At 45.2% G+C, this 26,751-nt stretch overlaps 1 protein-coding gene across 2 annotated transcripts; it reads left to right on the top strand.

Moving 5' to 3' along the window:
* On the top strand, positions 1-26,751 carry Phaf1 (phagophore assembly factor 1). 2 transcript variants are annotated; one of them, XM_021170375.3, is made up of 16 exons: positions 1-309; positions 5,485-5,567; positions 8,932-9,015; positions 12,608-12,651; positions 14,282-14,361; positions 14,591-14,685; positions 15,246-15,343; positions 15,432-15,544; positions 19,650-19,783; positions 20,066-20,149; positions 21,561-21,643; positions 22,239-22,282; positions 23,114-23,157; positions 23,290-23,348; positions 24,420-24,492; positions 25,313-26,751. In XM_021170375.3, the coding sequence occupies exons 1-16, from the start codon at positions 246-248 to the stop codon at positions 25,397-25,399; spliced, it is 1,269 nt and encodes a 422-aa protein (XP_021026034.1). In that variant the 5' UTR covers positions 1-245; the 3' UTR covers positions 25,400-26,751. The 2 variants fall into 2 exon arrangements, with proteins under 2 accessions (XP_021026034.1, XP_029336492.1); XM_029480632.2 differs by having other exon boundaries at positions 23,024-23,157.

The following is a 26,751-nucleotide window of genomic DNA, read 5'->3' as shown; positions in this document are numbered from 1 at the left end:
TTTTGCTGCAGTTGCTCTGGGCGCTGCTGTTGCTACAGCCTCTCCTGCCGGGGCTGCTGCCCGGGAGGTTGAAGGGAGGTGAAGTGTGTTGTTGTGTTCGTGCTGCCGTCGCCGCCTGGAACCGAGTGGAGAGCCGGACGTCCGCGGGCTGGCGAGAGCGGCCAGTCAGCAGCTGCGTGCTCTCCTCAGGCCGGGTCCTGTCTGCGCTGCCGCAGGGAGGCCGCCCGGCCCAGCGAACCGACCCAATGCTGGACCTGGAGGTGGTGCCTGAACGCTCTCTGGGGAACGAGCAATGGGAATTCACGCTGGGTGAGTGTGGGGTCCTTTTGGGATCCTGTTGGCTGGCCCTTAATTCTCCCTAGTCCCTTCCGCTTCTGGTTCCTGCCCCAGATGCCCCTGCGCCCGCGGTTCTTCGCCTTTTCTCACACTTTAGTCTTTCGGCTCGGGGCTTTAGAATCCCGCTCCTCCCATCATAGGATCAGCGATGCCTCAGCAGGGTCCTTCTTTGGACCTCTATAATAGTAATAGCCAGTACACTCCAAATACTTAGTGGAGTGGGAAGGTCCTGCTCTTTTGAATTTATCTCTAGTACAACTCCATGAAGTCTGAATATCGATAGTATTATGCCCATTTTGCTGACTCTAATAGTTAAGAACTAGGTAGCACACCTAATCAACACTCTGGTCTCTGATCTGTCTCTCTCTGGTTTTAGGGGAGTGGGGAAACCTAAGCTCATGCCTCACAATCAGATGGAGGGTGGGGTAGGGGATGAGCTTGCTTTTGTAAAAGGAACTCTCGACTTGTTTTCTTCTCTTTTGAAATGTACTCTTGACGTGTGGTGTCGCAATACCAGATATCAGAGTTAAAAGTTGAAATTGAGTGAAGTGGAAATTACACATTGGCTTGGTAGACAAATCAGTTTGGTCACTTGGGGAGAGTTGGCCTTCGTATGTGAGCAAGAGTGTTTGCATTTAGTGACTCCAGTGTGTTTACTTTGTGGCAGCACTAAGTGAAGGGACTGGGAAAAGGTGTTCCTGCTGCTTGTTTGTGTGGACCTCAACCTCTGTCTCTCTACTGGGAGCTCTTGGACTGAGTCAGCTGCTCCATTTGTTTATGGCTTATCCTTGAATGTAGACGACTCTGTCTATAGAGACAGCATATTGGAATTACCTAGCTGGGTAGATTGCTGGGGCTTGGCTTGGTGGCTGCCTGCCTCTTTCTTGCCCATTATAAAAGCCAGTTTCATCAAGGGCTCTTGGTTCTCAGAACTTAGACTGCCTGTTCCTGTAGACTTCTCAAAATTTAATCTGCTATGAAAATGTTCCGTTCAGCCTCTTATGAGGCACCAAGAGCATGGTTGAAAAGCAAATGATGTTTGACTTCTGATTAACATTTTTTTTGGGGGTGGGGGGGGTTTCGAGACAGGGTTTCTCTTTGTAGTTCTGGCTGTCCTGGAACTCACTCTGTAGACCAGGCTGGCCATGAACTCAGAAATCCACCTGCCTCTGCCTCCCGAGTGCTGGGATTAAAGGCGTGTGCCACCACACCCGGCACCTTACCTTTTTTTTATGTCTAGGTAAAAATGGAATACACATCCTGATCTGCTCCAGGGTTCTTATTGTAATCTGTGCAAATGCAGATGTAATCACTGCCTAGCATTATAATGGAGAGCTGCGTTCAGCCTCTTGGCTGCCTTCCTGGCCTTTGTATAATGTTGGAAGATCAGGAAAATACCAGGAACAGAGACAAGAAAACCTAAGCAGAATCTCTGCAAATACCGCGCATGCTTTGACCATTGTGGAATAAAGACATTGAAATTGAAATAATGGTTTCAATAAGACTTGCAGAGTATATTGATGTAAAAGCAAGTATCTAGATTTGTTTTTAGTTCTGAGACAGAATCTTGTCCATACTAGTCTGGAACTCTAAGCAGTCCTCCTGCCTTAGTACCTAGGTACTGACTGGGATTACTGATCTGAGTCACTATGCTTGGCTTGGATTTGCTTTTGAATATTATCTTTAGAAAGCCTAAAGGCAGTTATAAAGGGTCATTTGAGAAACATTCTTTTTTTTTTTTTTTTTTTTTTTTTTAAAGATTTATTTATTGACTATATGTAAGTACACTGTAGCTGTCTTCAGACACTCCAGAAGAGGGCGCCAGGACTCGTTACGGATGGTTGTGAGCCACCATGTGGTCGCTGGGATTTGAACTCTGGACCTTCGGAAGAGCAGTCGGGTGCTCTTACCCACTGAGCCATCTCACCAGCCCGAGAAACATTCTCCAGCATTGCCTTGTTGTGCAGAGACAATGGCTTGCTGTATCCAAGATAATATGCATGTCTGTGGTCTCTGATCACAAATATTGGAATTTTCATAGGAAATGATCTTATCCCCTGAGAAACTTAGGTTAATGGTATAGCAGGTGTATAGAAATAGTTCATTTATTATAATGCATGTTATTATAATATTTCATTTTATTATAACAGCTGTGTGGGCTATTGTGAAGAAAGAAGGGACTTGACCTAACCTAGGGGCCCAGAGAAGAGTTGGTATTAACCTACAGAAAGATAGATGAAAGCCGGGAGTGGTAGCGCATGCCTTTAATCCCAGCACTCGGGAGGCAGAGGCAGATGGATTTCTGAGTTCAAGGCCAGCCTGGTCTACAAAGTGAGTTCCAGGACAGCCAGGGCTATGCAGAGAAACCCTGTCTAGAAAAACCAAAAAAAAAAAAAAAAAAAAGATAGATGATGTATGCAGGAAAACATAATCAGTTTGGATTTATAATTACAGCATGGTGTGCTGGCAAAAGAATAATAGCCAGGCGTGGTGGCACAACCCCCTTACCCGCACCCCCAACACAACTAACTCTTTAATCCCAGGATGCAGGTGGCAGACAGGTGGGTCTCTGTGAGTCTGAGGCCAATCTGGGCTACATAGTGAGTTCTAGGACAGCCAGGGATACAGTGAGACCCTGTCTTGATACCCCACCCCCCAGCCCCTGGCACCTGTTCTAATTCTGTTTGGTTTTAGCTGTCCTGGACACTGTGAAGGCTCTGGGTTCATGGGACAGAAGGTAAAGCCTGTTGTGGACTTGCATTAGGAAGTACAGTTTATAAACTGAATTTAGAGGGGGAGGGAAAGAAAGAATTTAGAGGTTTTTGATGTCTGATACACTCACTGGATATTGGAAATACTAAGAGAGACCCAGAATACAGAGAAGAGAAACACAAAACAAAACACTTTTACTCTGTTAGTTCTTATTTGCCTTTACTTATACACAGAAAACAGATAAGCAGAAGAAATGAACTGTTTCAAACCCGCAGAGACTAAGGAGGATTGAGGAACAGCAGGAAGGGGTGGTATTACAGAGAGGTATGGGAAGATGGCTGTATGAGAGTAGCGCAGGGGCTGGAGAGATGGCTCAGCAGTTAAGAGCACTGACTACTCTTCCTAAGGTCCTGAGTTCAAAATCCCAGCAACCACATGGTGGCTCACAACCATCTGTAATGGGATCTGACATCCTCTTCTGGTGTGTCTGGTTTTTTGAGACAGGGTTTCTCTGTGTAGCCCTGGCTGTCCTGGAACTCACTTTGTAGACCAGGCTGGCCTCGAACTCAGAAATCCGCCTGCCTCTGCCTCCCAAGTGCTGGGATTAAAGGCGTGCGCCACCACCGCCCGCTTCTGGTGTGTCTGAAGACAGCTAAAGTGTACTTACATATAACAATAAATAAATTTAAAGAGAGAGAGAAGCGCATGTGGAGTGCAGATGCTCTCCCATTGCAGGAATGGCAAGCTGAATGACGTGTCCAAATCTTAGCAGCTTTGTGTACTGTGCATTAGACCCTGTGTTACAGAAGGCTAAAAAAGTGTCAGGACCCAGGGTATAGGTAAATTGATTGTCCAGCAAACATAAGGATCTGAGTTTTCCCCAGAACTCACATTAAAGCTAAATTTAAAAATATAAAAATAGGTGAGTGGTAGTGGTGTACACCTCTAATCCCTGCACTTGGGAGGCAGAGGTGGATCTCGGAGTTTGAAGCCAGCCTGGAGTTTGAAGCCAGCCTGGTTTATAGAGTGAGTTCCAGTATAGCCAGGGCTACACAGAGAACCCCTATTTCAAAACCATAAAATGGATGGATGGATGTAAAGAAAAGCAGGCAGGCAGACAAGGAGACTGGGGGTGATAACATGGTCTTGAAATCTCACCCTGAGAGGTAGTGGCAGGTACATTCCTGGGGCTTACTGTCCAGCCTAGCCTACTTGGGGAGCTCTCGGCCAATGGGGGATACTGTCTCAAAAAAAAAAAAAACAAAAAAACAAGATGAACAGCTCCTGCAGAATCAACCTTCCATTGTCCTTTGGCCTTTACATGAACACATGTGCATGTACACACATGCACACAGGAAAGAAAATTACATCTGGTCTTCGGATTGATTGCTCTTAACCTTTCTTAAAATTGACTTAACAGCTCAAATGAGAATGGGCTAGAATTGTTTAAATGAGATAAACCACCACTTCTAAGTCTTCATCTGAAAGTTGCTTTTGGCATACTTTATTTTCTCAGTCTAGAGCCCCTTGTCTGCAGATGGTCTTCCCTATGGCCCTGGGTGATATTTTAGTCTCCCTTCTTCCCTTTGGTCTGTCACTCACTCTACTATCCCTTAGCTCCAGAAGTAAGTATTCTAAAGCCACTAGATAATACTGTGAGCGGAGGGCTGGGAAATGAGAGGGTAGTAAATAGCTCGAGTCGCCACTGCATTCAAGAGCCTGAGTTGTCCTTAGATTTTGTAGAATTTGTCTCTGCTTCTCCCTGTTAATGCTAGCCCTGAGAACAAACTTCTGGTATGGCCATGGGTCCCTAGGATGTTAGAGGCGTCTGTGTGGATCACTTCAGCCAAAGGCAAATGTGACTCTGCTTGTAATGGTCATTACCTTCAAGACTAAGTGTTTAAGAGATACTTATGGGTGTTAAGTAGGAATCAAACTAAATGCTTTGTAAAAATAAAAAGTTGATTTTGATCAGTATGTGACTTTAAACTTTCTTTTGTTTTGTCTTTGAGACTTGCTCCAAATTCATAATCCTCCTGCCTCTTGCCTTGTAAGAATTGAGATTTACAGTCAAGTGCCACTTTGCCTAGTGACTTTAAACCATGATAAACTCTGGTCTGAGATGCTGAGATAGATGCTAGAGAGGAAGAGATGGGACTGCTAGGTTACAGGAACCGGTGCAGCCTCATGAAACGTGTGCTTTTCCTCATCTGCTAACCCTATCTTAGCTCTTTGGCTGCTTGGGATCAGTTTGGCTGTCCTATCTCTAGGAAGCTTTTTCTATGTTCACTTTCTCCCCTTGGACAATCTTGAGTGGTCCCTTGGTGTCTGCTGTTTAACTTTATCCTAACTGACTGACTTTAATGATTTAGCCCCGTGTATGTGTCAGTAACTGGATAGACCGAGTAAGCACACCGCATCCTTGCTTTATTTCAGGAATGCCTCTGGCGCAGGCAGTCGCCATTCTCCAGAAGCACTGTCGCATCATCAGAAACGTCCAGGTTCTCTACAGTGAGCAGGTGAGTGCTGACTGTCTCCACTTAGAAGATACAGGGAGAGGATAGTTGGGGCAGTTGCTGTGGTTCAACAGGAATCTTAGGTCAGGTTTGTTCTTTGTCTTGGTTCGGAAACTTCCGTCTTGATAATCTAGTGCTGCCAGGTTTTAGAAGGACAGGAAAAAAACAAAGCAAAACAAAACAAAAAAACCTTGCTTTTTTGTTTTGTTTTGTTTAAATCTGTGCTTAGCTACTGACCCTTCACATGGGGGCCTTTTCATGGGAAATCACCTCAGAAGCTGCCTCTGATTTCCTAAAGTATCTTTTCTGCTTTGTTGGTTGTCCTTTGTTCAGAATTGTTTCAGCTAGCAGAGTATGTGACTTGACAGGAAGTAGGCCTAACTCACCCCTATTCCTCTCCACAACCATTCTCTCCATGACCATCTTCTCTCCTTCCAGCTCTGAAGCCTGCAGTTTTCTGTGAAATAGCCTTTGTGTTGCAAAGCTTTGAGAGCCTATAGAGGCCAAGGTCTGTCCCTGTGGCTTTGCTGAGACTTCTTTGAGTACTAGCTGGATCTTAATGAGTTTCAACTCTTGAAGCAAATTAGATTATAAGTAGGTAAGATTTCTGTCAAGCTGCCCCATTTGGTGTAGAGCAGGGGCTGAATTAGTCCTGACCTTATCCCTTGGCTGTTGTAAAGAGTCTAAAAGGGGGAGCTCTCAGTCTCCAAGCCCGTGCTTAGATACTCATGTGCTACCTGCCACAGAATACAGAACTTGCCAGAACGTACAGGGGTTCCTGGAGTCGTGGTGACAAAGTGGGTTCTCATTTTTAAACGATGCATGGTGACTTTTTAAACTCTTTGCTCTCTCCCTTATCTCTAACCTGAAAAGAAGTGGCTGTTAAAATAAGGAAGTGGCCTTTCTTTTAAGCCTTGTGCTGTACAGTTATCACTCTGGCTTTAAAAATAGGCTTTATGATTTCCAGCCATTTTGTCCAAATACTTGATTATCATTTATCATTCCAGAGTTTGTAGGAATGCTAACGTTAAGTTCATTTTCTCCAGTATTTTCTTTATTTAAAAATGTATTTAATAGACAGAATAGTTAGAATTTTAAGACCAGGTTTCATGTAGCCAGGGCCAGCTGGGCTTGAACATCTGAGCCTCCTGTCCTTACCTTCCAAGTGCTGGGGTTATTGAGAGATGATAATATAACCAACCAAAACCATGGGTTTTTTAGTCTAGTTCTACATTCTTCCTATTTTTTTAGTTGTGTAGCTTCTGACTGAAGATTTAATGACTAGTCTGTTAAATTCATATATTACTAGAACAATCTTTTGAGGTAGGATCTCACTGTATAGCCCTTGCTGGCCTGAAACTCTATGTAGGTTGTCGCCAAACTCAAGCGCTGTCTTCCTGCCTCTGCCTTCCAGGTGCTGGGGCTAAGGTTGTAGGCCACCATTCTGGCCTTTGAGCAGTGTTTGACAGGGATCTAAAGATGGTATTAGAGCTCCAGTGTAGTACAGTTTCTTAGACACAGTTAGGTAGTCCAGACTGGCCTCCAACTTGTAATCCTGTGTCAGCTTCCCAAGTGCTGGGATCGTGGGTATATGCCACTACACTAGCTCTATGTGGTACTTCTTAAACGAGGGTCTGCTCTCTCTTACCTTTTTTTCCTCCATGTATTTCCTCTTTGCTTCCAAGTTAAGATAAATTTTACTCCTATTCCAGCAAAAAAAAAAAAAAAAAATTCATCCTGTTTTCTTTTTCCTCTTTCCTTCACTCTTTTCTTATTCTTCTTTGCTGGAGATGTAACCTGGGGCCTCAAGTCTACTAAAAGTACTCTACCACTAAGGTCCACCCCCTCCCAACACCCCCACCCCAGAAAAATACCTTATCTGTGTAAGTCTACCACTAAGGTCCACCCCCTCCCAACACCCCCACCCCAGAAAAATACCTTATCTGTGTAAGTCTACCACTAAGGTCCACCCCCTCCCAACACCCCCACCCCAGAGAAATACCTTATCATGGTCTGTGTGAGTCACACCTTGGAATTTTAAGCCTGATTATCAAGTGACCTTCATTTTCTTTAGAGGCCAAAGCAAGCATTGATGGTAACACCTGGGTCTGCTCCCTGATAGTGAGTGAGGAAGGGGAGCAATTTAAGCTAATTCTAGGAGGTTCTTAGGGAGGAATTTCTCTGTAAAGCCTTCCAGGGTAGCATCTGGCTTTCTAATTTATGTCTTTGTCTCTTAAAACCACGCCTGCTATTCACTTTGTTTACTTTAGTTAAAATCTTTGTGAGGGGTTCAAGGATAGAGTTTGAGATAGCTGTGTTTTTCCTTTCAACTTGCAGCAATCTGAGTCAATTCTCTGCTAGTCTTTAAAACATTTAATCTTTGAAGTGATTGCATTGGGCTGCAAGGGGGAAGATGAGGCAGACACCTGAGCTTGTGCATTCTGACCTACCATCCTTATCCTCAAAACGACCTTGAGGGAAAGAGGTGACATTCCTAGGTAGGAACCAGAATCATGAAAGTTTGAAGAGATCTAAGTCATAAGGTCAGTTCACACTGCCACTCCCTACAGGACTGAGAAGGGACAGATATAGAAATGTCACTCCTTGGATCTTGGGCTTTTCAGAAAGAAGCATATGATATGGAATGGTCAAGAGAAAGGATTCTGTCTTTTGTATCACCAGATTACAAGGTATTTTATTCCAAGAATTTGGCCCAAAATATTCAAAATAAAACATGTCATCACTATAGATAGTACCAAGAGCCTGTGTACAGATGTGGGTGCAGCTGGTGTGCATAACCAGTATCTTGCCAAGTTTGGATTCTGAGACTTTTCAAGTGACATTTACTACTAGTAGACTTCTTTGCTAGTTTAATGGCAGTAAACTACTAAGGTGGATATCGCTCTGGGGCCTGTTCACTCACTTAATTCTGTTTATTCTTCCCTTGTATTTGTACTAAAGTCTGAAAGGGAAAGGCTCTTTTTTTTTTTTTTTTTTTTTTTTGGTTTTTCGAGACAGGGTTTCTCTGTGTAGCCCTGGCTGTCCTGGCACTCACTTTGTAGACCAGGCTGGCCTCGAACTCAGAAATCCGCCTGCCTCTGCCTCCCGAGTGCTGGGATTAAAGGCGTGAGCCACCACGCCCGGCAGGGAAAGGGTCTTTTCAGCCAATATTATAAAGCAGGAGCTGCGGGCCAGAAGCGAGAGACATGGCATTCATCCACCAGTTTTGTTTTTAAGCTTCCAAACTTCGTTAGTTGGGGGAAAGGACTGCCTTACATATTCCCTGTGTGTTGCTGCTTTGTTGTAAGGCTGTAGCTGCTGGTAAATAAATCAGTTGTTCAAAGTGTGTTTTATTTTTGTTTTGTAGTCTCCTCTAAGCCATGACCTCATCCTTAACCTGACTCAGGACGGGATCACACTACTGTTTGATGCTTTCAATCAGAGACTTAAGGTAACCATAAATGACAACTATAGTTTCATATCTGGTTAGTCCAGTCTGTCTGGAGCTGATTAACATGTGCTATTGTGAGGTGTTTTGGAAACTTATAAGTGGGTGTAGACTTGATTGGTTCAGTAGAGAACTAAAGCTATACCCGTTTTTCTGAAGGTGGGTAGAACAGTGCTCTGAGCTGGGATGGTGAAAGAGAGCTTTGGTGGCCCTTTGCTCGGGGCTAAGAAGAGAGTGTTATAGATTCGGGGGAGCAGTAACCCCAAGTCTTGTTTAAAGGATGCTGAGAATGGAGCCTAACTATAGGGCAGGATCAAATGACTTTAGTCGGGCTTATGAACCTTGTCTTTCTTCATTTTTATGCCAGACAGTATGACCTGAAGATTGAAAAATGAAAATGTCTTCTGGGACTTAGGGTTTGTTGTTAATACTACCAGGAATGAATTGATTCTTTAGCCTCACTGTGGAAACATGAACTGCTTGTTGATGTGTAGGGTATCTTAATTGGCATTGGCATGCAGTTTGCCAGCACCTGTTCAGTCCAGGATGTTTTTAATACACTCTGTTTCAAACGCCTGGACTGCACATGTTAGTCATGTGACAGACTCATGCCTCAGAGTCATGGGGTTAAATGGAACACCAATACTGTTTTCCTGCTTAGGTTATGAAGTAGTCCTTCCAAATGCTGACATGCTTGTTGCTCCTGTCATCTAATCACAAGCTACTGAGAAGAAAAAATAGGACATGGAGAGGATTTTCTTGGAGGAGTTCCTTCTGGGAGGTCATTGGCCAGCCATAGTTGTAATTGCCAGATAAAGAATGCCAGATCTTCTACAAGCAGGGCTTCTGGCTGAAAGCAGACAGTCTTGTCAGCATAAGGTCCTGACATCAGTGAAATGGCAGTCGATTTGGCATGCTGTACTACCATGCCCAGGTATTCTGAAGAGGATCCTGGCCACCTTCTGAACTACCCTGTTCCTTTGCATGGCCTCTCTTACTGCCCTGAAGTAGTTTCATATGAGGTAGACTTACCTTCCCTGCACAGAGTAAGTCATTGCCCACTAAGTGTCTTTGTTTTTTTTTTTTTTTAGATTTATTTATTTCATGTATGTGGGTACACTGTCACTGTCTTCAGACATACCAGAAGACGGCATTGGATTCCCATTACAGATGGTAGTGAGCCACCATGTGGTTGTTGGGAATTGAGCTCAGACATCTTAACCACTGAGCCATCTATCTTAATGCAGTGTATGACCAGCTCATACAGGCTGGGAAAAAAAGGATTCTTTCAGGTACTATAAAGGCTCAGCAGACAGAGCAGTTCTTTCTAGCAGGAGGGATCATAATACGGTGAGGCTTCTAACTTGATTCAGTGTCATGTTTTCTTATTTAAAGAGAGGGAGGCACACATACAAGTATATGTGCCACAATCTACATGTAGAGAGAGGTCAGTTCTCTCACATGCAGATCCTGTAAGTTGGATTCAGGTCCTTAGGCTTTATGGCAAAGGCTTTTACCCTATGAGCCATCTTACCCCTCCCAGTGTTAATGTTCTCTTTTTTTTTGTTTTGTTTTGTTTTGTTTTTTCGAGACAGGGTTCCTCTGTGTAGCCCTGGCTGTCCTGGAACTCACTCTGTAGACCAGGCTGGCCTCAAACTCAGAAATCTGCCTGCCTCTGCTTCCCGAGTGCTGGGATTAAAGGCGTGTGCCACCACGCCCAGCTAATGTTCTCTTTAAAAAAAAAAAAAAAAAAAAAAACTTAGGGACTTAGGGACAGGGCTGGGAATATAGCTCACTTGGTGGAGTGTCTGCCTGTGGTTCAGTCCCTGGCACCAGATGAACCAGAAGTGGTAGCACACTTCTGTAATTCCAGCACTGGCAGAGAGAGGCAGGATGATCAAAAGTTCAAGATCATACTTGACTAACCTTGGGGCTAGAAGGCCAGCCTGGGCTACAGAAAGAAAAAAGGAAAAGAGGACAGGGGAGGCACAGTCTCTTGTCAGAGCCTCAGTACTTTTGAGTGTGAGTGTCCCAGTTGTCCCAGTTTCTGTGTCAGTGCTGTGCTGCTCACAACCTCAGATACTGAGCCACCTCTGCCTGTGCCACCCCGACTAGAGGATAATAAATGGTACCTCCAGCCCCCAGCCAGCTGTGTTGTTGTTGGATGTGAAGCCATGACATCACAGTATCAAGGATTTTGTAGTGCTTATTGTTTGGTACCAGTAGTGCCTAAGTGCTCAGTGTCCTTTCATCTGTCTCTGCTCTGACTCCTGGCATCTCATCTGAGGCAAAACCTATTAAAGGGACAATTTCACAAGGGCCCTCAGGATCTTCAGGTTCAACTAGATCCCCTTTATTAGGGACATAAGCTAATAGTCTCACACTTGTTGTGTCCTAATGTAGGACCTATTTCCTAGAAAAATAGACCTCCTCCTCTCTCATTTTATACTGTAAATAAAATAAGCTAATTTGGAGAGTTGGTTTGGTTTTTGTTTTTTATAATTATCAAATATGGCATAGGGCCTGGTGAACTGAGTCACACCTTTAATCCTAGTACTTGAGAGACAGAGGCAGGAAGATCTCTGAGTTCAAAGCCAGCCTAGTCTACATTGTGAGTCCCAGGCATCTAGAGCTACATGGTGAAACCCAGCCGCTCACCAAAAAAATAAAAATAAAAAACGTCTGGTTCAGAAGAGGAAAAGGTTTCTGTATTGAGCATATACAAGCTGGGCGGATATGTTTCCTGGGATGTGGCACTGTCTTGTAGAATGGTATGTGTTCTAATATGTTTCAACACTGGATTAGATGGAAGGCCCTTGATCCAAAGCATCTATGGTTATCAAGATGGGGAAGTTGTGGCTAGGCATGGTTTTATACACCTTGTAATCCCAGCACTTGGGAGGCAGAGGCAGGAGCAAGTCGGAGGTCTGCCTGGGCTACATAATAAATTCTAGGATAGCCCGGCTACATAATGAGACCCCGTCTCAAAAAGAAAAAAGATTCATGGAGGGAGGTTATGATTTGTGTTTTTCTTCCCCGTTTTGTTCCTTGTTTATGTGGAGATGGAGTCTGAACTGTTTGCTCTGGCCAGGATCAGACTCACAGCCCACGTGACCCTCCATCCTCAGCCTCCTGAGTGGGCGAGGCTGTAGATGCAGTTCTTCACGCGGCTTCACAGAGGATAACATGCAGTGCTTTGGGAGAGTCTTTTGGAGTCTGGGGCACTGGGTGTGACACTGAAACCATATAAAACATGTTTTTGTTAAGCTGTATCCCCAAGTTTGCTTTTGGGGAGTATGTTTTATTTGAGATAGGGTCTCAGCTCAAGCTGGCCTTGAACTCTTAATCCTATTGCCACAGCCTCTTTTTTTTTCTTTTTTGAGACAGGGTTTCTCTGTATAGTCCTGGCTGTCCTGGAACTCACTCTGTAGACCAGGCTGGCCTCGAACTCAGAAACCCGCCTGCCTCTGCCTCCCGAGTGCTGGGATTAAAGGCATGCACCACCACCACCCAGCTCACACAGCCTCTTAACTATATCTGTCGTTGTAACAATTTGAACAATTACAGTACCTAAACAATTTCCTTTATTTTTTAGGTGATTGAAGTTTGTGAGTTGACAAAAGTAAAGTTAAAGTATTGGTAAGTTTCTCCCTTACTGGTATATGTTATACTTAGTAAAGACCAAAAGACCAGCTTTATCTTCATTAAAGTACTAAAGGATTGCATTTCCCCAAGTCCGGGAAGTAGAACTAACTGACTGCCATAGTTTCCTGAGGCAGCTTCCCAGCCTACTCAGGTTCAAGGAAGTAGGCCTCTTTAAGAACATGCTGGGTGGCTGGGCTGGTGAGATGGCTCAGTGGGTAAGAGCACCCGACTGCTCTTCCAAAGGTCCAGAGTTCAAATCCCAGCAACCACATGGTGGCTCACAACCATCTGTAATGAGATCTGACTCCCTCTTCTGGTGTGTCTGAAGACAGCTACAGTGTACTTACATATAATAAATAAATAAATCTTTAAAAAAAAAAAAAGAACATGCTGGGTGGTTAACACGTTGCATATATATATAATCTAATTCAGCTCTCCCATCACAGTACCACTTGAGCTAGGAATGCTGTGACAGTCTCCTGAATCATAATGGCCCTTTCCTGCATAGCCTTTCTTTGTCACATCTTTTCAGGTTTCTGAGTAACAGAAATAGAACCAGCCAGGTAGTTCTGACTCAAACCAGTGTTAACGAGACCCCCATTTCAGAGCCAAAGCTGCAGGTCAGAATGAGAACAGAATAAGGCCTATGCAAAGCTTTAGATAGGGCTGGTGAGATGGCTCAGTGGGTAAGAGCACCCGACTGCTCTTCCGAAGGTCCAGAGCTCTAATCCCAGCAACCACATGGTGGCTCACAACCATCCGTAACGAGATCTGGCACCCTCTTCTGGAGTGTCTGAAGACAGCTACAGTGTACTTACATATAATAAATAAATAAATCTTTAAAAAAAAAAAAAAAAAGCTTTAGATAGTTGAGCCAACTGACAAAGTGCTATGCTCATATTTAGAACAAACTTTCAGGGGTTAGGAGTACCTTCAGCACAGTGGTAGTGAGCTTGCCCAGCATATGAGGGACCTTGGGTTCCTTCCTCACTACTGCAACAGTAAAAACTGTACCTTCCAGTAAGGAACACTCCCTTACTGAGAGCATGACAAGGACCCACTTGCTGGGGCAGTTCTGGCAGTATTTGCTAGCCTAGGAATGGGAAAGCCTGTAGTGGCACTGGGTCCATTTGTCTTTATATTTAGAGTCAGTACTGTATTGAGAAGCCCAAGAGAGTCCACATTATATATGGGCTTCCAAAATTGACCTATTTCTCACCTAATTAATTCCTCTTATTTACAGTTTATTTGATTTTAAATTTATTTGTTTATTTATTTTGAGACAGAGTCTCACTATATGGTTTTGGGTATCCTGGAACTCTATATATAGACCAGGCTGGCCTTTAACTCGCTGATATCTACCTCCCAAGTGCTAATTAAAGGTGCAGATCACCATGCCTTGTCATTTTATTTGTATATAATGTTTTAAGAATAACTCTTATGCTGCATACAATGTCACATGCTGGCAGTCCCAGCAGCTGGCAGGCCAAGACAGGAGGACTGGTATTCTCACAGCCAGCCAGAGATACATAGTGGGATTCTGCCACTAACTTCCAGCCACCTTTTCTCATGATCTAAGCCCATCTTGTTAAACCCGATATTAAAAAGTACTTGTATTTTTCAGTGGAGTGCATTTTAACTCTCAGGCCATCGCTCCTACCATTGAGCAAATTGACCAGTCTTTTGGCGCAACCCATCCTGGAGGTAAGCCAAGTCTATCTGATTCCTCTGGATAGCCCTTAGCTGTAAGCCTGTGGGTGGTGCCATCACTCCTCATTCAGGTCCCTGGATGGGTGTGTAGCACCTCAGACCCTTGTTTTCATCCTAGTAGGTCAGTTCAGAAACTAGACAAAAGCACTGCTGCCTACAGAGCTGGTTTGCACTGCAAAGCAGCTTCCAGTCAACCCTGTCGTTCTCTCTTGCTTATCCACAGTGTACAACTCTACTGAGCAGCTCTTCCACCTCAACTTCCGAGGACTGTCTTTCTCTTTTCAGTTAGACTCGTGGACGGAGGCTCCCAAGTATGAGGTCAGCACTTCTGTGTCCTTGTGGGGTTTTCCAGTGTCCATGTGGGATAAGGAAGTGGGCAGGACACCTTTCTTTGAGTTCTTTAACAGCCAAGAGATAGAATAGAGGAAGCACTCTTTCCTAGGAAGAGGGTATTTTGCACTGTGGGGGCCATTAAGGCCCTCACATTGTCAGCAGCATATCCAGCCATTTTCTAACTGCAGCATCCTAAACAGTTTGAAGAGTGCATTCTCTGGATCTTCAGTTACTTGTTGTTTTAAAGTTTCACAAGCAGAGTAGACACACACTTGTATGTAATCTCAGCATTTAGGAGACTGAGGCAGAAGGATCTTCGGTTCAAGGCCAGCCTGAATTAGTAAACCCTGTCTCAAAAGAAAGAAAAGGAAGGCAGGCAGGCAACAAAACTCAAAGATGGAAGATGCACTTGCTTTTTTCAAGTGACCGAGTTGACTCAGAGCCAAGTTCAGTCCTGTGCTTTGACCATACCAGTTCTTAATGAGGATTAGACCCTGCATCACGTGATCTACATGTCCTTAGTAAAATTCTTGCCTTGTTTGCAGCCCAATTTTGCCCATGGTCTAGCTTCTCTTCAGATACCCCATGGAGCAACTGTAAAACGAATGTACATCTATAGTGGAAACAGCCTCCAAGATACCAAGTGAGTGTGAGGAACATGAGCTTTGTACTAGGCCCATGGCCTTTCTGAAACAGGGGCCCATGCCTTGTTCATTCTGTGCCTTCTCCAGGGCTCCTGTGATGCCCCTGAGCTGTTTCCTGGGGAATGTATATGCTGAAAGTGTAGATGTTCTTCGAGATGGAACTGGACCCTCAGGGTTGCGGCTTCGCTTGCTTGCTGCAGGTAGGTTCTCCATTATATCTTATCGGTGTAAAGACTCTTCTGCTACTTGAAGTATGTGCTGAGTGCTCATTCCTGATTTGTAGACATGTTCATTGTTACATTCCTGTGTTGGAAAGGGCCCATAAAATCTCAGGGGTTTCCTTGTATAGACACTAATTCTAATTGTGAGATCTCAACCTCCCAGAAACTGGTTCAGATTTGGTCAGGAGGCGGTGGCACATGTCTTTAATTCCCATGGAGATAGGTGGACTTGGTCTACACAGCAAGTTCCAGAATAGCCAGGGCTACACAGAGAAACCCTCATTGCTATGAATTCTATCAATAACTCTTTGTTCTTAGTATGACCTGGCCAGCCCCCCAATAATCAAGACCGAGTCCCACTGATTTATTTAATCAGCTTTAGCACAATTACTGACCAATTACCCTCACCACTTTCTAGACTAGACTGGCTATTTATTTCCTAGCTGTGCTCCCCAAGTTACTTGCTGTTTGAGTGTAGCCTCAGCTGTTCTGGGCAGTCTGTCCTCAGGGTGCACTTCCCTCAGCCACGTCTACTCCATCCCATCTAATGGAGACCCCTTGGTCTTTCCTTCTTTTTCTCTTCTTCTCTCCTTCCTCTCTTTGTGATCAATAGCTGAAACCCAGCCTACCTAGTATTGGCTGTAGCCACTTTAATAAAGCCAGTCAGAAAAGATGGTGAGCAAAGTTTATACAGCATCATTTGGTGTGCATGAGAATCTGTTTGTCAGGACTGCAGCCAGATCTGGGGGGCCAGTATTTAATATTTGAATACATAGTAGCGTCAGACCAACCCCCAACAAACCCTGTCTCAAAAAAAAAAAAACCAAGTTCAGATTCAACGAACAAGTTTTAATAGAAAACAAGCAATATGGTTACTTATTTTATTAAATAACAGTTTGATGCAGCTTTAATTTAATCAAGGAGACAAAACATAGTTTTACCTTTGTTTGTGGTGCATGCCTTTGAATACTGATGGTATACCCTAAGCTGTGGCCTCAGAGGCCAGAGCAGAACATTGCATGTCCTCTCTCCTTGGAACTGCTTCAGGACAGAGGCCTGTGGCAACTTGAGCTAGGCTGTGTGGCCGGCAAGTTCTCGGTCAGCTAACAAATGCTGGATAAAGGCATGAGTATCTATTGTCTGGCTTTCTTTTTAGATAGGATTTCTCTATGCAGCACCAGCTGTTCTGGAACTAGCTCTGTTAACTAGGCTGACCTCAAACTCAGAGATCCATCTGCCTCTCTCTGTCTCCAGAGTACTTGGGATAAAAGGCATGCATCTTGTGGGTAATGGGAGTTCAAACTTAACTACCAAACCAGCATTAACTACCAGTGCTCTCTCCAGCTTCTCAGCTTGATCTCCACTAAGTGTGTTTTGGGGTTTGGTTTGGTTTGGTTTTGAGAGACACAGTCTTTTTTGTTGTTTGTTTGTTTGTTTAATTTTATGTATGTGCATCCACTGTTGCTGTCAAATCCCATTATGGATGGTCGTGTACCACCGAGTGGTTGCTGGGAATTGAACTCATGACCTGTGAAAGAGCAGACAGTGCTCTTAACCGATGAGCCATCTCTCCAGCCCCCAGAGACAGAGTCTTATAACGTAGTTGAGACTGTGCAGGAACTGGAACTCATCCTCCCATTTCCTCCTCCTGAGTAATCTCGGGTTCTAAGAGAATGCCTCCACTTGTCTTTTTAGCAAGTCTGAATAAACAGCAGCAGCACTAGAAGCCCTGCAGAGACGTTTCCAGATTGTTCCTGGGTGTGTGCAGGCTGCAGGGACCATGCCATCTTGGAGCTCAGGGTCCAACCTGGGTATATTTTCACCCACTAGGATCCTGTATCAGTTTCTGGGTGTGGTGGCTCAAGTCTGTAATTCCAGCTCTTAAAAGAGTTGGGCAAAAGGCTCACCATGACTTCGAGACTAGCTTGGACTTCATTTTAAGATCCTGCCTCAAATTAACTGCAAAGCAAGTAGCTTACAACTTCTGGATCAGCACTCCAAAATGTGGTGTGGGTGACAGCACAGCTGTGTAAAGGAATAGTACGCTTGAGCTGCTGTTTGAATCAAAGTCAGGGCTGTGCTGTCTCTCTTCTCAGGAGGATCATCCCTGAAATAGCAGGGTCTCCATCTAGAGCAGTAGTGATCGGGTGGCAGGAAGAACCAGTGAGTGTAGAGATTTCAGCCAGTGCTGCCTGCCTATGTGGTTCACTTCTAACACTTCTCACTGCTAAAACTGTTAGTGGAGGAAAAAGACTTCAGACTTCTTAGATTAACTTAACGAAGAGTGATCTCCACTGCTTCTCCTGTGTCTGTTGTATGTCTCTGAATCTGTCTGTCTCTCACAAAGGGTTTTGCTCTGTATTTTTGACCAGTACAGAAAGCATCAGATGGAATAGGATTGAGAGATATTTAACAGAATTCTGCAAGGGAAGAGACAATACTTACCCAACATGACTTAGAACAGCAGACATAGCAGAAAACAAATGTTATTAAACTATAGCCATGTAAGTCTAGCCCCTGGGAGGCTTGGATCCAAGAGTGAGTCTGGAGGACAGCCTGCCCTGCATAGAGAGACCCTTATCTCACAAAGAGTTGGTGTACTGAGAATAGAATTGAGTTAGTTGGAGAACTCACTGCCTACTTATTTCAGATTTGGGTTCTCTGGTGTTGTTCAAATATAGCAAGCTGATTGTTAGACATGATAAAGGTTTGGACAGATGTAATGCCCTGTGAAGAGAAAAGTGGTATCTTGTTAACATGACACTAGAAACGGAGGCTTTTCTCTGACTTTTGGCTACTTTTAAATTTTTGGGTAAAATATTAATTGCCCATGCTTCCCACACCCGGAATGTGGAGCTTTTACTGCTTCTGTGCCTGCTGCTTAAGCTGCAAGCACTTCTCCATGTATGGCTATATCATTGCACCAAACAGGAAACTCTTGCACAGCAGAATGCTTTTGTTTTTTGGTTTGGTTTGGTTTGGGTTTTTTTTTTTTTTTTTTTTTGGTTTTTCAAGGGTTTCTCTGTGTAGTCCTGGCTGTCCTGGAACTCACTCTGTAGACCAGGCTGGCCTCGAACTCAGAAATCCACCTGCCTCTGCCTCCCAAGTGCTGGGATTAAAGGTGTGCGCCACCACACCCGGTGCAAATGATAACACTCTTACTCCCTGGGTTGGAGATGCTGTCAGACTTCTGTAGGGTTAAGAAGTGAACCAACACATATGTCATTGTGACTCTTCTGGAAAAGTGGTCTTGAGGGTACAATTGATGTTGTCACGGTGTGGTACTACATAGCCTTTAAATCTAGCACTCTGGAGGCTGGGGCAGAAGGACCACAAGTCTGAGGCTTTTTATTCACATTTGTAATGCCCACAGCTGCCTCTGTTTATACTATATCTATGTAAATTCTAACAGTAGACCTTTCTGGGAGAAATAGGCAGTTCTACTCTCCAGAGTTTCCTCAACAACCAGCACAGTGTTGTAGCCCATGGTAGGTAATGAAGAACCACTAGGTAACCTGAGCATGTGTCACACTGCCTGTATAACCTCAGCACTGAGAGCAGAGGCACGAGGATCAGGATTTCAAGGTCATCCTTGACTCCTTTGCAAATTTGAGGCCACCTGGGGTTATGTGAGATCTTGTCTCAAAAGCAAAGGAAAAGGCTGGGCCTGGTGGCATATGCCTTTAGTTCTAGCACTTGGTGGACAGATCCCTGAGTTCAAGGCCAGCCCGGACAGATCCCTGAGTTCCAGGACAGCTAAGGCTATACAGAGAAACCCTTCTGAGGGCTGGGATCGAAGGTGTGCAACAGCAGGCCCAAAAAGAAATGCATATTAAAGATAAAAAAGAAAATAAATACTTAAGGATTGTTAAATAAGATAATCCTCTAGGATCCCTGGCACAATTTTAAAATAGTGATTTTTCAAAGTCTTGCTTAATTACCCTGTTAATCAGGTACTTACACTTTAGTAGTCTTGCCCTTTGGCTCGATCTGATCAGTCAGGAGGTAGTTGTCAGCTTTTTGGAGCCCTTTGGGTTTCAGTGCCTCCAGCTCTTACCAGAACCTTCTTTTCCCTTGTCTGCAGGTTGTGGACCTGGAGTGTTAGCAGATGCCAAAATGAGAGTATTTGAGCGTGCTGTATATTTTGGTGATTCTTGCCAAGATGTTCTTAGCATGCTTGGCTCTCCACACAAAGTCTTCTATAAATCTGAAGACAAGGTAGGGAAAGATGCTCAGAGTGTGAATAGTCTCTGTTCCCAGCACTTGAGCCCGCATAGATAAGGTCTGCTCCTGCATAGTCTGTTCTCCATGACGGAAAAGCTTCCCTCGGGCCCTCTGGTGTAATGGCACCATCTCTGTCACTTGGAGATGTGTCCACACTAGCAGATCTGGCTCCTCAGCCTCACTTATCCAACAGCTTAGTGTTACATAAGGACCACAGTGTGCAGTTTAGCTAGAGACTATTTTAAAGGGATTTTAACGTGTTATTTCCCCCGACAGATGAAAATCCACTCTCCTTCCCCTCATAAGCAAGTCCCATCCAAGTGCAACGACTACTTCTTTAACTACTTTACTCTCGGCGTGGTGAGTATGGCGCCTTAACGGGTCTCACTGCTGTTGGCATAGGCAGGGCACTGTCAGGTGCCTGTGTGACCGCGCCTCCCGGGAATCAAGAACTTTTGTCTTTTTTTGCTTGTGCCGGGTCTATTTTTCATGGGTTCTGGTATCCCACTGTAGTCAAGACTGGAGGAATGCTGCGATACTGGCTTTCCTGGTACATCTTGTCACATATGGGGACTGTGGACAGACCACATTAAACTGTTTGAGGAACTATCCGGTAGTACATAAGACACTCTTTGGAGTAACAAAAAAAGAGAGACTGGAAAGCCCGGGCACTAAGCGTGTGCCTTTGTATTTTTAGAGGACTACCCCAGACATGTTAATGCAGCTGTATATTCTGGACCTGAGTGAGGCACTAGATGGAGTTGGTGGCTGCCATCGGAGGAGACAGTCTGGCTGGTAGATAGGATGCTTGTATAAATGTGCCAGATGGAACATTTCAGGGCAAAGTTGGCATGTGCCATCGGTCATCATTGTTTTGTTTTTTAACTTTGGTTTGAGACAGGGTCTTGTTGTGTAGCCAAAGCTAGACTCAGACTTACAATCATCTCATGTCTGTGACTACAGGCATGTGTTACTATACCCAACTGGACCATGAATCCTCAAGTAGCTTTGAGCTTTCAATGTTCTGAAGTCTAAAGGCAGAAAAGTAGATTATAGAGAGGGAGAGAAAAAGGCTGCTTAACCTACATGAAAAAGGCCAAACACAAGCCAGGAATCTGTAGGGAGCTCTGTGAGGACAGACTTCTGAGGGTAGGATGGCGGGCAACAGGAAGGAATGGGACTGAGAGAGTCAGAGTTCAAGGACCAGTGAGGAAGGTGGTGACAATGGCTAGCTTAGGTTGCATTCTGTTGGTAAAGAGACAGAGCAAGAAATTACCCTCAGTGCCTAGGAAAGTTAGTAGTTACAAGAGGAAGTGATTAGCAGATGGCATGGAATTCAGGTTTCAATTCTGATAAATGGTTATGTTGAATGGCAATTCCATTACTTGTCAATTTTTATAGAAGCTGGGATCCACTTGGTTATAGTGTTTCCGTAGGTGGGTATCTGAACTTTTCCAGAGTAAACTGCCCTGAGTCTTGGTGTCTTTGAGCCGGAATCTGCATTTGGCTAAAAAAAAAAAAAAAAATGCTAGGTCCCATTGGAAAAATAAGATTTCCCTTCCTTGGCTGTTCAAGTTGCCAAGCAGTGGAACTAGAACCCCAGTTCCTGCCAGGCCCCCTCCACCAAAGATGCCTGGTTCAGGCCTCTAAATATGTGAAGGAAGTTCCTAGTGTTCTCATGATTGAATGCTCCAAGTTGGAATTCTCTTGGAAAGGCCCCTGACCTGCCTTGCTGACTTTTCATACTTGAACATCTTGTTTCCTTTGTCAGGACATCCTGTTTGATGCAAATACACACAAAGTGAAGAAGTTTGTCCTGCATACCAATTACCCTGGGCATTATAATTTTAACATGTGAGTATACCTTAGGTGAGCAAGAGGAACAGAACTTGTGGCTGAATGTGGTGCTGGCCGTTGAACCCAGTGCCTCAAGTGGGCTGTCGGCACTCAAGGCACTCACGGCTTCTACCTGACACTTCTGGCTTGTGGGAAATAAATGGATGCTAAGTGCCTTCTGTGCCCCTTCCCAGTACATCTGTGTGTACTGTTTGCAAATAGAACATACAGTCAGAAACTGTTAGCATTTATAGGCAGGGTCCTCTGGTCTGGTGCGTGCTGTGTAACCTAGGCTGGCCTCAAACTCAAAACAATCCTCATCTCTCAGCCTCCTCCTTCTGGGATTACAAGTATGAGTCTCTGTGTCCGACCAGAAGCTTTTATCGCTTATAGCTATAGTTAGTAGTCTTTTTAGACCTGAAAGCCATGTACTTTTCTGTTGGGCTTCAGTGTCTGAGTTGGGCCTTTCCCCCAATGAATGTTGTCAAAGATCCTGAGCCAGGACTTTGGGCAGGTAACATAGGGTTCTGCCTTTCTGGGATGCTGAGTAGAGATGTAAGAGTGGTTAGGCCTCCCGAGAAACAGGTTTTATCTTTGTCTATCTTCTTTCTAGTTACCACCGCTGTGAGTTCAAGATCCCACTAGCCATAAAGAAAGGTGAGTTGAGAGTCCCCTCAGGTTAAAGGAACATGCAGTTACCTGCCTGTATGAAGAAAGTAAAAGGAGGCTGTAGAGATGACTCAGCGGTTAAGAGAGCCGACTGCTCTTCTGAAGGTCATGAGTTCAAATCCAAGCAACCACATGGTGGCTCACAACCATCCGTAATGAGAACTGATGCTCTCTTCTGGGGTGTCTGAAGACAGCTACAGTGTACTTACATATAATAAATAAATAAATAAGTCAGGAAGGGAGGGAGGGAGGGCTGGTGAGATGGCTCAGCGGTTAAGAGCACTGACTGTTCCGAAGGTCCTGAGTTCAAATCCCAGAAACCACATGATGGCTCACAACCATCCTTAATGAGATTTGACTCCCTCTTCTGGGGTGTCTGAAGACAGCTACAGTGTACTTACATATAATAATAAGAAAGGAAGGAAGGAAGAAAAAGAAAGAAAGGAAGAAAGAGGAGAAGCCAGCCAAGTGTAGTGCTTGGGCTGGCAGTGTCCTTGCTCACTGTCTTCTCCATAGAGCCTTATCTCCTCTGGGATGATCCTTTGTTCTCCTGTGACTGGCACTATTGGCTAGTGGACAGAGGAGTTTCCTGTCTGTTGATTATCACCCAGTGTGCCTTACACATCCTTTGTGCCCATGGCCAACTAGTGTAGCTCACACCAAGACTGGCCTCCCGTTGCCTTTCTACGTTCTTCCAAACAACCTGCCTTTGCTCCCTGTGTACTCCAGCCATAGCACAAAGCATGGCTAGTCTGGATTCTGCCTGTGGCTGGACCTACAGGCCAGCTCAACCCAGCCTGCACCATCTTCTCTTTCCAGAAAATGCAGGTGGTCAGACTGAAATATGCACAACCTACAGCAAGGTAAGCTCTTATCTTCCTGTCTGGTAGTCTAAGAAGGAGGTGTGCATGTCTAGGGCCATGTTCTCTGGGCAGTGCATTAATCAGCTGTGTCTGGGTCCTTGCTGACCCCCGCTGCCCCTATCCCTTTTGCAGTGGGACAGCATCCAGGAGCTTCTGGGCCATCCTGTGGAGAAGCCTGTTGTCTTGCACAGGTAAGTGGGAGGTTGCTGCATCTGCTCAGTGGCTAATGTACAAGCTACATACGTTTCTGGACTAGCGATACAGCTCAGTATAGTATATTTGCCTAGCATGTGCCAGCCCTGGGCTAGATTCCAGCTCCAGGTGGTGTTGCTAAAATATACTCCGTAACGTGTCATGCATGTTAGGATTAGATGAGCTGTTCTTCATGTTTACTGTGAAAGGTTGCCTTGGTACATCTCCCTGTCCTCTGCCTATCTCTAGGGTTCCTCTCACGTGACCCTTATTCAGAATAAGCAGTTGTCTGACTCCCTGTCTTCAGCTTTCCTTTCCCATCAGATCTGCCACCTGCTATAAGATCTAACCTTTTGCTGCCATGATGACGCTCCCTCTCACTCGAAGGGACTTCCTGACATTTCCATCCCATTCAGTTCTGTAGTAACTGTCCTAGTTTGACCTCTGTTGCTGTGGGGAGAAAGGATTTATTTGGTTTGCCCAGTCTGATTAAAATCTATCGTTGGGGCAGGAACCATGGAGGAAAGCCACGTACTGGCTGACTTTCCCTGGTGTGCTCAGCTTTCTTCAGGAATGGTTAAAGAGGATCTCTTTCTATGTAAGCCTGGCTGGCCTTGAACTCAGAGATCCACCTGCTCCTGCCCTCTGGGTGTGATTAAAGACCCTCACTGCCATGCTCAGCTACAGCTTGCTCTCTTACACAGCTCAGCACCCCCTGCCCAAGAGTAGCACCATACATAGTGGGCTGGGCTCTCCTACATCAGTCACTAAAAATACCCCACAGACATACCATCATGCCAGTCTGATGAAGCAATTCCTCAACAAGGGTATCCTCTTCCCAGGTGAATCCAGTTCATGTTGAGAAAAACTAACCTGCACAGCAGCTTATTTTGATCTTTGACTCAAGAGTTTAAAGAAGCCACGTCTTACCACTTGACCTTGAGGGCCTCTGTATTCCACAGACTCACTTGGTCATGAGAGCCCACTGGCCTGTGACCCACATCCCAGAAGGAACCGGACCTTCTGCTGCTTGACCTTTGTTTCTCTAATTCTGGATTCTCTGGCTTCAGGTCCTCGTCCCCAAATAACACCAATCCATTTGGCTCCACATTCTGCTTTGGTCTTCAGCGGATGATCTTTGAGGTGAGTCCTAGAGGCCAAATAAGCTGCTGAGGGCTTTGTCATTGTAGCAAGGCCAAGCAAGTGATTGAGGAGAATTGTAGGTGGGTTAACATAACAGCCATGCTGGACAGATGAATCTTTTCTCATCTCTGCTGTCTGAAGCTCAGACATGATGATTAGGGAACCAGAGAGGTGTAGCTCAGCAGGTAAAGGTGCTCACTGCCAGGCCTAAGGACCTGAGTTCAATTCCTGGTACCCACATGGTAAGAGAACAGTGTCCTGAAAGTTGTTCTCTGACCTCTACATGTACACTGTGGGAAGTGCATGCCCCTTGCCACAGGCTAAATTAATAATGTCAAAAAAGAAAAAAAAAATAGGCTGGGGCAATCTGGGGTCACCAAACCTGAAGAAGTATTATCCAACAGGATGAGCCTATCAATGATGCCTTATTTATCAGTAAGCAGTGCAGCAGGGAGCGGGCACCTCATGGCAAGTGTGGCCACACTTGGGTGTGCTGATCCTTGAGCCCCACGTGGATGAGAGGCCTTGGGCACCCCACTGGTTTGAAAGAAGCCTTGGGAGCCCCCACCCCACCCCCATAATCTGGATGCCATACTTCAGCAGGCTTTCGCAGTTGTAGAGACTAGATATGATACTCGGGTTTATAAAAGCCATGTGTCCTGTGAAGAACAGGCAGTCCTTGAGCAGAAGTAAACCCCACTGACAGAAAGTTGGTGATTGAGGAAATGCAGGGCCCGGGCCTGTGTGAAGTGCGCTGTGTGTGCACCCTCTAGCCCACCCAGTCCTTCCCTTGTGACCTGCTGTTCTCTTCTTACACCAGGTCATGCAGAACAACCACATTGCCTCAGTGACCCTGTATGGCCCCCCTAGGCCTGGTGCCCACCTGAGAACAGCAGAGCTGCCCTAAGGACATCACTGTTTTCCCTGTCCATGGAACTGTGCATCACATCCAGCTCAGTGGGTCTCTGTGCCACCCTGTGTGTTTGCTTGGGCACCTTGGCAGTGTTGAACGGCCCTAGGACTCAGAAGGGTTTGGAAGTAGGATTTGGGCTGAGTCCTCTGCCTTGGGACGGAGGACCCAGATACTCTGTCCTAAGCCTGCTGTTGCCAGGAGAGAACACAGTGTGCAAAAAAAGCACAAACTTAGAGCCATGATGAGGGCTCTCTTAACTAACGTGTAATAAAGGGCACGGCAGCCCCTGCCCTGCTCGCATAGGGAAGACAGGACTCTTTCTCTAGCTAAGAAAATATTCCCAGGATGAGAACAGGGTCCTGCTTTTGGCCCAACATTGCCACGTGGCCCCTAAGGTGAGCAGAGCAGGTAGCGTGTCGGTAGTACTTGGTTGCAATATTTGCACTCCATCCACTTTAGTGACTTGATGAGCTGGCTGTGGCTGGTGTGGCCCACTGCCTTTCCCTGCTTCTCCTGTGAGTGCTCCTTGCCGTGCCCAGGTGGCATACCTAAGTGGTTGAAATCATTTCCTACCAGGTATGTACCAGGCCTGGTTCCCACTGCTGCTCTGGGAGCCAGCCTTTAAGGTCACCTGTGTCTCTTGGTCCAACCTGGCTGACAGGGCTGCATGTCTCCATCTTGTTTGCCTCTTTTATTTAATGCCAAAGTGTTAGCCAAAGACACCTTCCTCCTTTTGTTACATTACAGCATTCTGTTATGCACTGTGGGCCAGCTCCTTGCCCTAGTTCTGGGCACTGGCCTGGCCTGGCCTGGCTACTTGGTTTAAGGCCTAGAGGCTCAAGGAACACTAGGCTGCTTGGTTTCTTACATGGGTCTTGCTAATGGGAAGTAGCATATATGTGCTTTAAAATAGTAATCCTTTTGAAAAGAATTGAGAAGAGAAACATATAATTTTATCCCATTTTTAATATTTTGGTCTAGCAACTTGTGATACATAGATGACAATTTTGTGAGTTTTTCAAATGTGTGTACAGATTTTTGTAAATAATGACTTTTGTAATTAACTCATGTACAGCCTCATCTTGTATAGTTCATGATGAATGTGCAGGGGACCTGCCCCAGCTGTCTGTATGGTTCCTGGGCCTACAGCCAGGCCTGTGTGGCACTCCCATGACTGATTTGACAGGTGTCTTCCCATTTGGACCTTGCCTCAGTGACCAGAGACCCTGCACATCCCACTGTCAGGGTAGCCAGGACTCTTCCCATCCTTGTCCCCCTTCCAATAAAGCACCTATGCCCACAGTGACAGCGTGCCATGTGCTGCCACTGGGGTGTTTGTACTAAAA

Source organism: Mus caroli, unplaced genomic scaffold (genome assembly GCF_978045245.1).
Source record: "Mus caroli unplaced genomic scaffold, Mus_caroli_1 scaffold_10, whole genome shotgun sequence".
In the NCBI taxonomy this organism is placed as follows: Eukaryota; Metazoa; Chordata; class Mammalia; order Rodentia; family Muridae; genus Mus; species Mus caroli.
This window is presented reverse-complemented; position numbering and strand designations above follow the sequence as displayed.

Excerpts from the sequence above, each read along its gene's own strand:
- Phaf1 (XM_029480632.2), top strand. The coding sequence starts at position 246 with ATGCTGGACCTGGAGGTGGTGCCTGAACGCTCTCTGGGGAACGAGCAA. Across the intron at positions 310-5,484 it reads GCAATGGGAATTCACGCTGG|GAATGCCTCTGGCGCAGGCA; the intron begins GTGAGTGTGGGG and ends GCTTTATTTCAG. Across the intron at positions 21,644-22,238 it reads GGGCATTATAATTTTAACAT|TTACCACCGCTGTGAGTTCA; the intron begins GTGAGTATACCT and ends TCTTCTTTCTAG.